The sequence below is a fragment of the Miscanthus floridulus genome, chromosome 14 (assembly GCF_019320115.1).
Source record: "Miscanthus floridulus cultivar M001 chromosome 14, ASM1932011v1, whole genome shotgun sequence".
Lineage (NCBI taxonomy): Eukaryota > Viridiplantae > Streptophyta > Magnoliopsida > Poales > Poaceae > Miscanthus > Miscanthus floridulus.
Window position 1 is genome coordinate 86,126,412 of NC_089593.1, and position 16,708 is coordinate 86,143,119.

Below are 16,708 nucleotides of genomic sequence, written 5' to 3' on the forward strand. Positions count from 1 at the left end.
TTTGAAAACAAGAATTCAAATCCATTTGAAAAATACTTTTGAAAACTCTAAAAATAAAAAGAAAAAGGATTTCTTCTTTTCTCTCCATCCCTTCCTCACTTCCGGCCCAATTGTCCTTTTCATTCCCGCGGCCCGCTCGCCCTCCCCCTCTTCCCTTCTTGGGCCGACCCAGCCGAGCCGAACTGCTTCCTCAGCCGCAACCCAGCATCGCCAGCTACTACCGCCGCATCTAAGCCGCTGCCAACCCGAGCCCACGCGTCAGCGTCATCTCCCTCCTCCCGAAACCACCGCGTGAGTCCAAGCCGCAACCGCCGTCCGCTCCTGGCGTCTTGGGCACGTCGTCCCGCTCCCCGGCCTCATTTAAAGGGTGCCGAACCCCCGCGCGTACCCCTGCTGCCCCTCGCTCTCTTCTTCGTGTTCGCCAGGCGCCGAGGAAGCCACAACAACCGCCACAGCGCGCGCCGGGATCCGCCGTCCGCCTCCGCGTGGTCCACCGTCTTCGAGCCGCCGTCGACCCTGTTTCCCCCGCTGTGAGCTTCGCCGTTCTCTCCTCTCTCTCCCCATGCAGTTTATTTCTCGTTTCATGGCTTCTAGAACCCGTTTCGCGTGTGGCCGCGTGCTCTCGTCGCCGGCCATGGCGACCGCCGTCTCGGCACTCCCCTCCAGCCGCTGTATCGGCCTTGGTGGGTTCCCCTTCACTCCCGCTGTCTCCCGGTGTCCTCGGTTCTTCGAACCATGGCCCATAGGCCTTGTTCCCCGTGCGCCGCTGACCACCTCGCCGTCGGCCATGGAGCCTTGCCGCAGGAGTTACTGTTTTGGCCGACGTCTCCCTTTCTCTCTCTTCCACTCTCTAATCCGAGCCCTCCATCGTTTGATCAACGGCTCACAGAAGCCGATACCCCTTCGCGGGTGATTATGCTAAAGAGTCCCTCGGGTTCAGACAAATTGAACCCGCCATCCCTAGCGCAGTTTCCAGAGTACGCTTTCTTGTTTTGAAAACGTAAAGTACACTGTTTTAGTCCAAAATACGTTTTCAGTATTTACAGAAATGCCACTAGATTTGTTTTGCTCATAAAAACTTTGTTTTAGCTCTGAATTAACCCGTTCAAATTGCGTTAGCTTCGTAATTTCATAATCTACGTGTTAGTACCACTGTTAATCAAGTTTGCAACTTTTAAATTTCATGGTTAGGTTTAATTAAATAAAGTGCTATAGGAAAACCCGTTTAATTCATAACTTTCGTGTTTTAGCTCTGATTTTCGTGAACTTCGCGTTGACGTGATCGTAGCAAGACGTAGATTCTTTTCATAAACATTTTATCTTGTTTTCTATACTACTGGTGTACTATTCTAACTGTCGGATTGTTTGCTTTGCATGAATGCCTTTGGAATGTTGTATGTTGCCGTGTTGGTCGCGTTCAGACGGTGAGGAGAACATTGGAGACCCAGAGTTCTTCGACGACCAGCAAGATCAGCAGGAGTTTGCTAACCAAGGCAAGTATAGCATGGGCCTACCTTGATGTCCTATTCACTTTAATCATTTACTCATGTGCATGTGTCTAACTTTGATAACCATAAGGACATCCTAGTCATTTGATGGCATGTTTCCCTCGACTCCTTTGGGTTAATTGCATATGGGTAGATTGCTAGTGCTCTAACTGAATATGATCTATACAAGGGTTAATGGTTCTATGGAAGTAAAGGTAAAACATGCTTTATAACAACTGATCCATAGGGCGAAGGAGCAAATGACTTTCGATCATGTTGCTCTCGGCCCTCCATAAGGACTTATCTGTCGGCAAAAGCTGGGACTGACAGTGCAACCGTGAGAGTCATATGGCTCTGACTTTAGCTCAGTAATAGGACATTTTCTAGCTTGTTAGAGGTTACCTTTATAACACAAAAGGGGCTTGCCACGTTGGGTATAGGGATGCCTCTGTTCCTATGTGTATAGCCGCGATGGATATGTGCCATAGGAAAGGGGGGTTCCTACATCTGCCTACCGAGGAAACCTAGCGGCCCTAACTTGTTAGAGAAACCGATGAAATGGCTTCATAGTGTACCCTGCCTACTCACCTTGGCAGTGACATGGGAGTAATTAACCCGGGCATATGGGAATCACGACTCGCGGTGAATGTGCACCGCCTCTGCAGAGGGTTACAAACTGTTATAACAGCCGTGCTCACGGTCATGAGAGGCCCGGAAAACTCACAGAATAATTGGTTGCTCATTATGGATCATTTATGATGGTGTACGATGATAATATGATGCAAATGATTCTGATATCTGCTTATGTGGGTTTAAATGGGAGCTTAAGCAAAACTTGATTATACTTGTTAATAAAATCTGGACTTACTAAAAGTGCTAACTGCAGTGAACCAGTGTCATCATTTTTGAGCTATATAACCCCATGTTATCTTATTAAGTACGGGAAGTACTTACGCTTGTTTACTTTCTATATTTGGATAAAAATCCCAGATGGGTAACAGATGACAACGGGCATGAGGAGTTTCCTGAGGATTATTAGGCTTGTCGTCAACCAGTTGACCTTCCCTGTGATGGAGTTCCACAAGAGAGTTATCATTTTATTTTCCGCTGTGTTGTGTAAGACTATGTGTTGTTATTAAACGTGATGTAAGATACACCGTGATGATACTTTTTATAATTTGTCAACTTGTGTGTGTGACTGATCCCTAGGCACACATGAGCTTATTGCATTCAATTTTATACTTAAAATTGGGTGTGACATGCTTTTACTTACTAGCATGTGTAGGAGCTCCCCGTTGCTAAAGTACTAGTGGCATAGGTTTGTGTGACCTTGCTTTTAGAATTGGTTAGGTGAGCTCTAGCTCGCCCGACACCTTAGTTGCTTAATTAGAATCTTTGTAAGGTGCTAGAGAACATAGATAGTTGGGTGTAGTCTTGGCTAGACCGATTGTTTTAATTCCGCAGTTGTTGCGGTTAGCCGACGCGATTAAGTATTAGAAACGACTATTCACCCCCTCTAGTCGCCATCTCGACCTTACAGACGGAGCCCGCGACCAAAGGGTCGGGCGAGCCGGAAGTCGGGCGAGTCAGAGCTCACACCCAAGGGGTCAGGCGAGTCGGAGCTCGGACCATGAAAGACATCAAGGGTAATAGTGAAGTACAGACTGCCTTGGCTGTGAATCTAAGGATGCTTGTGGTTGTTTGAGCACTTGATAGCAAATATTAGCTCAAGCATTGTGCTCCCCGTTATAGTACGGTTTTTCCTATACTCAAATTCAATATATAAAAGAATTTAAACCTCGTTTGAGTTTGAAGCCATCTACATTTGTACAGTCTGTTCGCTGGTTGGTTTCTGGGCTGATAAGCCCGGCTGGTGCTGGTTTGTTGTGAGAGAAAAATATTATACCATGACTTATAAGCCCTGATTAAAACCAACAAACAAACAGGTTGGTAATTGAGGACTCCTCCGTTCCGTGTAGCGTCCTCGAATATAAATTCCCTGCTTGTCATCTTGATAAATCTCATTAGTTCTCTAATTACGTTGTCATTATCACCAAAACCCATAATTAAGGCTTGATTGCACTTTCAATCTCTTCCTTTTTGGTGATTGATGACAACCTAATTAGAGCTTACAAAAGATATGAAATAAATACTGAGACTTTCGAGCCATGGGTGTAGAGCCTCCCCCTAAGTATGTGAATAGAGAATTGAATTCTCAAATTGGCATAAGAAGTCAAGATTCACATTTTAGTGAAAGTGATGGGGCTCCCCCTACATCCATGCTCATGTGGGGTGCTGCACACTGTGTCAATAAAATACATACGTGATGCGTATGATAGTTTATACACACATGTGTTTGCTGCTGCAACTGAGTGCGGCACTGCCGCACGTGATTGTACGAGCAAGACAGAGTCAAGTACCACATAGCTAGCTCAGATAAAAAATATGCAACATAGCACAATAAGATGACTTCTAATCCACACAAACGATATATGTCCATATCCGATACACAAAGAGTCAAATAGTAGCATTATTTCACAATTTAGAGTTTTGAGTGACTCTTAAATTTTCCACCTAGCGAAGACTAACACTCATTGAATGAAGCGTAGCTGCTGACCATGGCGTCAAAAAGTTAAAAGTTGTTGACCCCTCTAATTTTCTTTCCCTTTGGCATAAAGCACCAAAAAGAGAAGAGAAGAAAGATCAACACCTACTCGTCATCTCCCTAGATGTCCGTCCAATCAATATCATCATCTCTTGCAGCAGTCCCGACACCACCATCACCATCATCGTCGTCGGAGTCAATACGTGCATGGCCTTGATGGTGAGTAGTGGCGGTGTAGCGAGTGGAACGAATGGAATGCCTTGGCTCCTGTCTTTGATGGTATCTCTCCAAGGTCTCAACCCAATCTGCTGCTCGTCCCTGCTCCTCCTCCTCCTCCTCATCATCCTCATCATCTGAATCTGTGTCGGAGAGACTCGGAAGGTCATACTGTGGAGGAGATGGAATAGGAGAAAGTGGTGGAAGATCCTTTCCATGCTGCTGACGCTGCTCAAGATGTGTCTCATATGCTCTGTCAGCTGCATAGGTGCACTTGCCGAAGATTGCCTTCAACCACTTGTCAAACTTCATCTTTCCTCCTCTACGAGACCTAGAGCGGGAAGACTCAGGGATATCTACATGAGCATGAGAGCTCCCCACTCCCTAAGTAGCTGCAGCTGACTGGGTCTTCTCAATTTTGTAGATGGTGTGCATCCCATCCTTTAGAAAATAAAATCCAGTGACCCTCTCAATCATAAACATGAGGTCAGGGGCATAGGGCAGATCCCTCCTCCCATCCTCCACTGCAAATCTCAACTCAGTCTACATGAATCTAGGACATTGAACCTGTCCCCACCTGAAGCAAATCTAGCCAACACATTTCTCACATAGCCATTAGTATCTGAGGCTGCTCCATCCTTTGAGTTGACGGTGTTCCTAATGAAGTTGTTGAGGATATAATAGAAGCTGTGTAGACCACTCATCTTGCCATCTGCAATCCTTCTATCTCTCCACATGTAACTAATGTCATGGATCTCAGCTCGAGGCTCATCATGAATGTAAGTGTAACCTCTGTGCTCCTCCTTAAAGCCAAAAATCCGGCTGAAAGTGACAAAGTCGACTCAGTAGTGCCGACCATTAGTCATCCAGTGAACCTCATCAGAGGTCAGATCATAGAAGTATGTGGCATGAAACTGGGCAAGGACCTCCACATTCCAGTTATACTAGAAACCCAAAATGTCTGAGCTGGAACCTGTCACAAATCTTGATTACCTTGTCAAACTCAGGCTCCTCCTTCTCCTGAATCTCATCCCAATCAATGTACTGCATCTTGATGATCTTGGTTTTCTTGGATGCAAGAATGGCAGTGACATAAAAGTTGGAATGAAACTCATTCCAGAATCTATAATCAATGCCTAAATTCTTACGCACTGCATAGGGATTTATCCCTCTTGCCTCTTCCACCAGCTTCTAACTTTTGGAATAGTTGACAACTACATGCTAACAGGAGTCATCTAGAGGTCTCATGATGATCTCACTCTCAAAAAATCTCATGTATATGTCATCAAACTCTAAGAGATGCTGTGGGGTGTCAGGAATGACATCAATAGTATGACCTGTCATCTCCAGCCTCTCCTCATCTTCAATGTATTGCTCATGCCTCTCCCTTCGGTCATAATCTCCGTGCTCCATCTTCTTAAACGAGGAATGGAGAGGAGAGGAAAGAAACGGCTTGGGCCAGGGGCAGTAGCAGCCGTCAGCGATGTTGAGAGAGGGCGGTCAGCTGCCGCGGTACTGCCAGAGATCGGCAATGCGCGACCAAGCGACGGCGACGGCGTGGGCGCGAGAGCAGAGAGAGGCGCGGGCATCGGTGTCGAGGGAAAGAGAGAGGGGAAAAAGTTACTATGGACCTGAGGATATGATGAAGAATAAATGGGCCCTGCAGTAAAACCGTTTGGGCCGAATCTCAACTGAGATTCAAAGTGCGGCACTGCCGTATGCCTAGCCCGGCACTACCGTAGAGCGGCATTGCCACACGGCAGGCGCGACACTGCCGCACTTTCCAAAACAGTGGGAGTTAGCTATAATCTATATGACTCTCTGTATAAGACATGGATACATATCACATATATACCATGACCAGAAACAAATAATCAATACAGACCATGATCATGATACATAAGTTGCCTTTTATAAATCATTTTAATGCATAACATGAAAATCTTCAACTCTTTTGCCTAGATACTAGTTTATCAAACAGAGGCATGCTAAAATCCAAACCACGTTACGAGAATAAGTATATTTGGCTCACTACGCAAAGCACAAACCTTGACTCGTCGAGGGACTTTGTGAAGATATCGGCTAGTTGCTTTTCGGTGCTCACATGGCAAATTTTGATATCTCCTTTGGTTTCATGGTCTCTCAAGAAATGATGACGAATATCTATGTGCTTGGTTGTAGAGTGGCTTACGGGATTATTTGTAAGCTTTATGGCACTATTGTTGTCACATAAGAGTGGGATTTTAGTGAGGTGACATTCGAAATCTTTAATGGTTTGCCTCATCTAAAGTAGTTGAGTACAACATGCATCGACTACAACATACTCGGCCTCGACGTTGAAAAGGGCTACACAATTTTGCTTTTTAGACCTCCAAGACACTAGGGATCGTCCAAGGAATTGACATATTCCCAAAGTGATTTTTCGATCTATTTTGCAACCGGCGTAATCGGAATCTGAATATCCAAGTAGATCAAACTTAGAGCCCTTAGGATACCACAAACCAAGGTTAGGAGTGTGTACTAAATATCTCAAGATTCTCTTAATGGCCACCAAGTGGCACTTTTTCAGGTTAACTTAAAATCTAGCACACATGCACACACTAATCATAATATCGGACCTAGGTGTGCACAAATAAAGTAGAGAGCCGATCATGGAACAATATACCTTAGTATCCACGGCTTTCCCTTCAATGTTGAGATAAAGATGTCCATTGGTTGGTATGGGAGTTTTGATAGGCTTGGCATTCACCATGTCAAACTTCTTATCATATCATGGGTGTACTTCATTTGACTAATAAAAGTTTCACCCTTCACTTGCTTGATTTGAAATCTGAGGAAGAACTTTAACTCACCCATCATGGACATCTCAAACCTCTTTGTCATGATCCTACTAAATTCCTCACAAAAAGTATGATTAGTACTACCAAATATTATGTCATCAACATATATTTGGCACACAAATATATCTTTACCAATTTTGTGAGTGAAAAGGGTAGGGTCGGCTTTGCCTAGTTCAAAGCCTTGTTTAAGTAAGAATTCTTTAAGGCATTCATACCATGCTCTTGGTGCCTGCTTAAGCCTATAGAGCGTCTTTTGGAGTTTGTAGACATGGTTGGGAACTTGGGATCCTCAAAACCCGGTGGTTGCTCAACATAGACAAGTTCTTGAATGGGTCCGTTGAGGAATACACTCTTCACATCCATTTGATATAGCTTGAAATTGTAATGAGCGGCATAGGCTAGAAGCATTCGGATTGCTTCAAGATTTGCCACCGGTGCATATGTTTCCTCAAAGTCGAAGCCCTCAACTTGAGTGAAACTTTGAGCAACCAATCTTGCCTTGTTTCTTGTCACCACGTCATTCTCATCTTGCTTGTTGCGGAAGACCCAATTGGTACCAATAATGTTGGTGTTGGGTCTCTCCACCAAGGTCCACACTTGATTTCTTTCAAAATTGTTGAGCTCATCTTGCATGGCCATCACCCAATCCAGATCACCAAGTGCTTGCTCAACATTAAGAGGTTCCAAAGAGGAAACAAACGAGTAATATTAGCAAAAGTTTATTAAATGTGAACGAGTTGTTACCCCTTTCGAAGACTCCCAAGGATGTTGTTAACGGAATAATCCTGTTGTATTGTTTGCCTTAGCCTTGGATGATCAAAGGCCTCGTGTCCATCTTCTGGATCTTCATTATCTTCTTTCTCGAATATGGGTTGGAGGTTCTGTCCTTGAATCGGAGTTGGACTTGTTGTTGCTGCCAGAGGGAGTGCGGCACTGCCGCTCTGCCGCTTTGCAGCAGGGGTCGGCTCTCCCTCAGCATCAGGTACGCCAGCGGAACTTTGTCCATCAGCAGCTTGAGAAACCTCCACTTCAGTGACTTCATCTTCTTGTGGTCTTATATCACCAATAGTCAATTACTTGATTGCTTCACATGGTGGATCCTCCTTTCATACAACACTTGAATCAATTTGCTCCACTTAAGAGCCATTAGATTCATCAAATGCCACGTCTACCGTTATTTCAACTCTCCCGGAGGTTTTGTTGAAAACACAATAGGCATGCTCATTTGATCCATAACTAAGAAGAAAACCTTCATCAACTTTAGGTGCAAATTTAGAGATTTTGGGTTTCTTGTTAAGTATGAAGCACTTGCACCCAAACACCCTAAAGTAAGACATCTTAGGCTTGTTATCGGCTAGAAGCTCATATAAAGTTTTCTTCAACTTCTTGTGTAGGTAGAGGCGGTTGATGGCATGACAAGCGGTGTTAAAGGCGTCACACCAAAAGATGTCCGACGTCTTGTACTCATCTAGCATTGTCCTTGTTATGTCAATGAGTGTACGGTTCTTCCTCTCTACTGCACCATTTTGTTGAGGGATGTATGGAGTTGAAAACTCATGCTTGATGCCCTCTTCATCAAGAAACTCCTCAACTAGAGTATTCTTGAATTCGGTCCCGTTGTCACTTCTTATTTTCTTGATGGAGAGACCGAACTCCTTTCGAGCTCTTCTAACAAAAGTCTTCACTTTGTCTCTTGACACTTACAAAACAAGAAAAATAACCGAGTGAAACGGGAATAATCATCGATAATAATAAGACCATGTTACCCCCAATACTAGGTAGACGACCGGTCCAAAGAGATCCATGTGTATGAGCTCCAATGGTTGCGTTGTGGTTGTGATGCTCTTTCGTGGGTGAGGTACGCCAACTTGCTTTCCGGCTTGACAAGCGCTACATATCTTATCTTTCTTAAAGTGAATATTTTTTAGCCCAAGAATATGTTCATCTTTTATAAGTTTGGCCAAGTTCCTTATCCCAACATGGGCTAGTCGGCGATACTAAAGCCAATCCATGCTAGATTTTACCACTAAACAAGTCTCAAGCTTAGCTTTACTTTTGTTGAAATCAACTAAGTAAAGCTTGTTCTTTAATTGACCCGTAAAGACAATAGAGGAATCCTTCTTTCTAAAGACTTCCACATCCTTATCCGAAAAGAGACAATTGCATCCCATCTCACACAATTGAGAAACGGACAACAAATTGTAATTCAACGAATCAACATGTAATACATTTGTAATTGAATGCTCAAGGGTTATAGCAACTTTACCGAGACCAATCACATCCCCTTTTGAATTGTCTCCAAAGACAATATTTTCATTTGAGTGCGGCATCGGGGAATATGATAAGAACATACTCATTTCTCCGGTCATATGATTTGTACATCTACTATCAAGCACCCAACTTGACCCACCGGAGGAGTATGCTTGCAAAATAGATTTAGTTGCTTGATTTAGGTCCCCAATTTAACTTAGGGCCTTGAATGTTAGTCACAAAAAATTTAGAAATCCAAATAGAAGTATACTATATGTGTTGGCTTCCTTTCCAACATATTTGGCAACCACTTTTTCACTGATGTTGTTCCTTAAAACAAAACACGAAGTCAGACTTTGTGGAGGTGGTTGAAACTTTGGTTGGTAAGCATACTTATTCATAATGCCCCACACTGATTCCTTTGGCTTCTGCTGAACATGTTTCTGCTAGGACACCTTCTTGGGCTTAGTTTGATCAGGAGCAGAATTAGTAGCCTTCCCATTTTTGCGAGGAGCAGCATAGCCGGCCTTTGCTGCGGCACTACCGCAGTGCGGCACTGTCGCTGTCTGTGAAGGCTGATCTATACCTCTTTTCTTCCTCTCAAACTTGACACACTCATTGCCATTTATGATCTTTATTCCATTTATCTTGGCTCCTGCAGTGCGCCCAAGCCCATGCTTGATTGAGGGGTGTCTCCCTTACTTTAATTGAGGCACTTTTGAATCATTTGCCTTCTTGTCACTTACTTGAGCCTTACCACTCAAGCAGCCCTTGCTAATGATCTCATTGAGTCTAGCAATTTCTTTTCTCATTGTCTCCATGTTTGCAAGGTTAGTGGAATAGGCATTCAAATCAATATTATAACATTTTTCACAACCTTGACTAGCGAAGGTAGTAGAGGCATCCTTTGCCTTAGAGGGATGTGAGTTGCTATCCCAAAAAATGTTATATTGCAGCTCAAGTTCTCTGTGCTTTCCATCCAATTTTTTTGTTATTATGTTTATTTCTTCATCACTAGATTCATCGTCACTAGAGTTATCACTAATATCACTACTAGAGATATCACTAGGAGGTGGAGGAGATTTGGCCTTCGATTTGGATTTTACCTTCTCACCCTTTGCCATGAGACAAATGTGAGAGTAGTAGTCATCATCAGATATGTCGTTGAAGAGCCTTGGCGTAGGGGATGACTTATGAATAGCAATAGTTGTAACCATCTCATCATCTTCACTTGTGCCTTCTTTAGTTGAGTCATATTCCTGCCCAATGTGAGCCTCTCCCATGTACTTCTTGCTCTTTCTACGGTCGGTCTTTTTCTTTTTCTTGTCCTTCTTATATTTGTTGTCTTTGATCTCATATGGACACTTGGCAATGAAGTGATTGGTGCTTCCACAATTGTAGCATGCCCTCTTTTTCTTGTTTGGGAAGCTTCTCTTCACTACCTTGTAGCCTTGCTTCTTTAACTCCTTGTGATACCTCCTAATAAAGAGAGCAACATCATCCACTTTCTCGTATTGGTCAACATCATGTTCACTCTCACTAGAGGATGAGGTGGTATCTACTCTTTCTTGAACTTGCTTGATTGCTTTGGGCTTGCTAATTGAAGCTTGCTTGTTGGTCTTGGACTTGCTTGTAGAGCCTTGTATGCTTGATTTGTTGGCCTTGAGAGCTACATCCTTGTTGATCTTGATGCCTTCTAGCTTTGCTTGCAATTTCCCTAGCTTCTTCCTCTCATTTGCTTCTTCTCTTTGCATGTCAAAGGTCAAGATCCTACCAAGTACATCATTTGGTGTAAAGTACTCAAATTTTTTCTTGTCTCTAATTAGAGTTACTACAGTCTCATTTCTTGGTGAATAAGCTTCCAACATAATTTTGACAACTTTGTGATCATCTAGTTCATCACAACCATAGCCTCTAATCTTGCCCACCATGGTCATCAACCTATCAAACATCTCTTATGGCCCTTCTCCGTCCAAGATAACAAATCGATTGAGCTAGGACATCAACAAATCAATTCTTGCATTTCTCACTTTTGTCAACTCCTTCATTTGCAAGATGCAAAGTATCCCAAATTTACTTAGCAACATCCACACCAATCACTCTATTGTACTCATCATCATCCAAGGCACTGAGTAGCACACTAGTGGATTGACCGTTGAGGTGGATGATTCTTATTTCTTCCATGGTTGGATTCTTGGAATCAACCGATGGCTCAAATTCATTGCAAACAACCTTCCAAATGCTAGGATGAAGACCTATAAGATAGGCTCTCATCAAGTGCTTCCACTTGGTAAAGTTAGTCCCATCGAAATAAGGTAACTTACCCGCGGGCACATTGATGAAAGACTTACGATTATGGTTAGTCATAGACATAGAAAAATAGTTAAAGGATACGGCGGCATATTTGTTATCGTCATTCTTCTTGCCCTTTCCTTTCTTGTTCTTCTTGCTATGCACTTGGTAGGACTCATCATCATCACCATCTTCGCTGCTAGATAGCTCAATTGAAGATGAATTGGAGGCTTTTGCTTCTTGTCTCTTCTTCTTTCCTGCTTCTCTTCTTTTTCTTCTAGCTTCTCTCTTAAGTTTTCTTTCTTCTTTTCTTGCTTTCTTCTCTTCTAACCGTTGCTGCTCCTTCTTCTCTCTTGCTTCTCTTTTCTCTTTTTTAGCTGCCTTTCTTCTTCTTCTTCTTTCTTCTTCATTTTGAGTTTTTTCGGCATCGGTTGCCTCTAGCTGCGAGAGCGTGAGTTGCTCGCTGTAGAGGCGCTATGCTCATTGCTGTCGATGTCATGCAGCCCAACGTCCTCCGGATCGATGTTGATGGGCTTCACAACACCAGATCCTCTCCCGGGCTCCATACCTCACGCGGTGAAGCGCACATGAGGTAACCTAGCTCCAATACCACTTGTAGGATCACTGGAACGTCCAAAGGGGGGTGAATAGACCTATAAAAATTTAACTTAAACCGAAGTCAAATTCACCTGTGGCACTGTCGCTCTGTGAGTGCGGCACTGCCACACCTGTAGAGGAGATTAGTTCATAGTTCAAAATCTACCCAACGAAATTTAGATTTGATAAATTTCTTAACTTTTTGCAGAGTAGTAGATCACAGATCGACAGCTAAAAGTGGTGGGAACACCACACACAAGTAGATCGGCCTCAAACTCTAGATATCACCTCAACAACAACAAAAATACAAGTGTAGCGACACAAACACAAGATGACACAAGGATTTATCCCGTGGTTCAACTCGCCACCAAGGTTTGCCTATGTCCACGTTGTTGAGGTATACCACTAAGGCTCAGGGATTTGCAACACTACCTCGTTCTCAAGTCAAGAGAGTGAACTCTTCAGATGAGGGGTGATTTTAATCGATGCAAGAGGTGGTTATAAACCTCCCGATGCTGCCATAAACTTGGCAAGCTCATCGGGCGACGCTCTGGCCGCCTAGAAGTCAAGCTCCAAGAGTAACAAACACAACCGCCGGCTAAGACATGAACCAAGTGCTCTTTATAGTTTAGGAAATCAATGGAGCTTCTCTCTATTAGAGTTTTAGACCCTTTTCCCTTAAGGATTGGTGGGAAAATCAATGTATTTGCTTGGGGGCTTGAGGTCAACAATGGAGTGAGAGAGAGAGAGCTCCTGCTCTGTTTTGGCGTGCTGAAGTGAGGAAGAAGAGAGCCGGTTGGTTACCGTTGAAAAGGAAGGGAAAATGTATATATACCCCCAGCCCCCAACGGTCACTTTAAATCGCAGATAGCCGTTGGCGAGGAAAAGGAAATATATATATACCTTCAGCCCTCAACGGACACTGCATCCAAGAGGTCGGGCAAGATAAGGACGTGACCAAAGGGTCGAGCAAGCCGGAGCCCACAACCTTAGGGTCGGGCAAGGCGGAGCCCGCGACCAAATGGTCGGGCGATCCAGAGCCCGCGAACAAAGGATCGGGCAAGACGGAGCCCGTGACCTTGGGGTCGGGCGAGACGGAGCCTGCGACCAAAGGGTCGGGCGAGTCGGAGCCCGCGCCCAAGGGGTCGGGCGAGTCAGAGCTCGCGCCCAAGGGGTCGGGCGAGTCAAAGCTCGCACCATGCAAGACAACAAGGGTAATAGTGAAGTGCAGACTGTCTTGGCTATGAATCTGAGGATGCTTGTGGTTGTTTGAGCACTTGGTAGCACATATTAGCTTAAACATTGTGCCCCTCTTTATAGTATGGCTTTTACTATACTCAAATTTAATATATAAAAGAATTTAAATATCCTTTGAGTTTGAAGCCATCTACATTTGTAATTGACGACTCCTCCGTTCCGTGTAACATCATCAAATATAAATTCCCTGCTTATCATCTTGATAAATCTCATTAGTTCTTTAATTGCGTTGTCATTATCACCAAAACCCACAATTAAGGCTTTTGCACTTTCAAATGTTTTAGTAGAAGAATAAGCAGCCTTTCTGCTGATCTGCTCACTCAGATGATAAAATATTTTCTGCAATGCAGCTTTATTTTGGAAACTTAGGGGGTGTTTGGTTCCAGGGACTAATTTTTAGTCCCTGCCACATCGGATGTTTGACACTAATTTAGAGTATTAAACATAGAATAATTATAAAACTAATTGCACAGATGGAGATTAATTTACGAGACGAATCTATTAAGGCTAATTAGTCCATGATTTGACAATGTGGTGCTACAGTAAACATTTGCTAATGATGGATTAATTAGGCTTAATAGATTCGTCTCGCAAATTAGTCTCCATCTGTACAATTAGTTTTATAATTAACTCATGTTTAGTTCTCCAAATTAGTATCCAAACGTCCGATGTGACAGGGACTTCCTTAGATCCAAACAAGTAAGAATGTGCAGTTCTGACATAAATTAGGCACAATAAATACAATTATATCACAGCATCATACCTTGACTTGGTTTTGTTCTTCTGTGTCATGGATTCTGCAGAATACCACGATTTGCCACATTTTGAAGTACATTGCATTGTGTCTTCAGTCATTATGAAATGAAACCATCCTTCATGCAGCTGCTCCCAGAAGTTTACATTTCAAGTCACAGCCTTCAACATCTCAGACTCCTTGTTAAAATTGACAGATACAAATTTCTTTGTACACCCTGACACTGCATATGGAGGCATCCAGCATAAGAAATGATCACCTCTAGTCTCTAGACTCCTTTACAGCAAAAGACCAAACTTAAGTCAGTTGCAGATATAGATGCTCAAGGATACTGTAAATCTCATCGGAATTAGGGTGGCTGGACTCCCCCATCAAGAATTCATGAACAACATTTTCCACTTCAAGCCAACTGCACCCTGCTGTTTTCTCAATTCCTTTTCCTCTCATTGATTGCCACACAGTCTCAACAAAATCCCATTGCTGACCACAAGCCAATGTGTTGGCAAGGAGTACATAGGTTCCAGGATTCCCAGGTTCAATAGCAATGAGTTCTCTCACCGCAACCTTACCAACTTTAACATTGCAATGCTTCCTGCAGGCATTGATCAAGGCTCCCCAGACACCTGCATGCGGTTTCATTGGCATTGACCGTGCTAATTGGTATGCTTCCTCAATGAGTCCAGCTCGGCCATAGAGATCCACCATGCACGCATAGTGATCCGGGGATTGCTCAATTGCATAATTTGTTCTCATAGATTCAAAGTAGAACTTTCCATCATGAACTAGTCCAGCATGAGCACAAGCTGACAAAACGCCAAGAAAAGTGACCGCATCTGGCTGCAACCCTTCCTTAGCCATCTCATTAAAGATCTGAAGTGCATCCCTGCCATGTCCATGGTGTGCAAAAGCACAGATCATCACATTGTAAGACACTGTGTCCTTTAGACATGTCTCAACAAACAACAAATGAGCTTGGCTGACACTACCACATTTAGCATACATGTCGATCAACGAATTCAGAACATGGAAGTTCATTTCGACACAGCCTTTCCTCAAAATCCCATGCACCTGACTTGCAACTGACAGAGAACCAAGCTGTGCACAGGCGGACATCAGCACAGCCATCGTCGCGGGATCAGGTTGGAACCTTGCGAGGCGCATCCCATTGAACACTGCAAGCGCATCAGCCCAGGGCCCCTCCTGCGAGCATGCGACAATCACCATGTTCCGGCTGTTCACATTCCTCTCCGGCATCTCTTCAAACAACTCCCTTGCCACACCTGCTTCCCCCTGCCGCAAGTACCCCATCATCAGTGTGTTCCAAGAGATTGGGTCCCTTTCCACCATCCTGTCAAACACAACCCGCCCAACCTCCACATCCCCTGCCCTGACGTAGCACGCCACCATGGTATTCCCCAGCACCACGCTTGCGGTAGGCATTTCGTTGAACACCCTCCTCGCATCCGCTACCCGGCCAAGGTTGCCGTACATGTCAACCAACGCGGCAGCCACGTGCGCAGCGCGTCCGAGTCCGGCATTGACCAAGAACCCGTGCACCTGGATCCCCACTCGAACGGCCCGCAGCGCCGAGCAGCACCTGACCACGGAGCTCGCCGTGAAGGCGTTCGGGCGAGGGACGCCACGCCGGAGCATGAGCCGGAACAGCGCGAGCGCCTGCTCGGCCGCCGACGGCGAGGACGAGGCGTGCCTGGCGTAAGCGGCGATGGTGGCGGTCCAGAGGTAGACGTTCTCGGAGGCGGCGGGGACGGCGCTGTCGAAGACGGCGCGGGCGTGGCGCGGAGAATGGGACGAGGCTATGAGGGCGACGGCGGCGCGGGCGGGGAGAGGGAGGCCCCGGACGAGGAGCTGCGCTTGGAGCTGCCTCGCCGCCGCCGGGGTCATCGCGCGGAGGGCGAGGCCGGCCAGGAGTGCGCCGGCGTGCAGACGGGCGCTAGGTGGCGGCGGCACCGCGCTGCTACCGTGGTGCATTGGTGTTGCTAATGAACTGCTCCTGGATTCAAATAATCAAAATGCTAAAATTCAATTGCTTTAAACGATCTTACAGTTGATCAACTTATACAAAGGCCTGCTCAGTCCGTCCCAAAATAAATGATATTTTTTACTTCCAGACTTCTGGTACGACGATTTGTCTTATTCAATTTTTTTATAAATATTATTTATTTTGTTATGACTTATTATATCATTAAAGATGCTTTAATAATGACTTATTTATTTTATTATTTATAAAAAATTGAATAAGACAAACAGTCAAATAAAAAGTTTAAAAGTAAAAAAACGTCACTTACTTTAGGACGGAGGGTACGTATTGTTTTCCTATTGTAATTTTATAACCTTCCTCAACTATATTTCCAGTCTCTTTAACAGGCCATGATTTGGGAGTATGCTTCTA

General features: G+C 44.5%; 1 protein-coding gene across 2 annotated transcripts in view; it reads right to left on the reverse strand.

Annotated features, from left to right (window-relative positions):
• Positions 1–16,268, reverse strand: part of LOC136505911 (pentatricopeptide repeat-containing protein At3g29230-like) — a 30,709-nt gene extending 14,441 nt beyond the window's left edge. For both annotated transcript variants that reach the window (XM_066501038.1, XM_066501039.1), the window contains exon 1: positions 14,308–16,268. In XM_066501038.1, coding sequence (XP_066357135.1) covers positions 14,596–16,200 — 1,605 coding nt within the window. In that variant the 5' untranslated portion in view covers positions 16,201–16,268 and the 3' untranslated portion in view covers positions 14,308–14,595. The remainder of the gene's footprint in view (positions 1–14,307) is intronic.
• Positions 16,269–16,708: the final 440 nt, after the last annotated feature.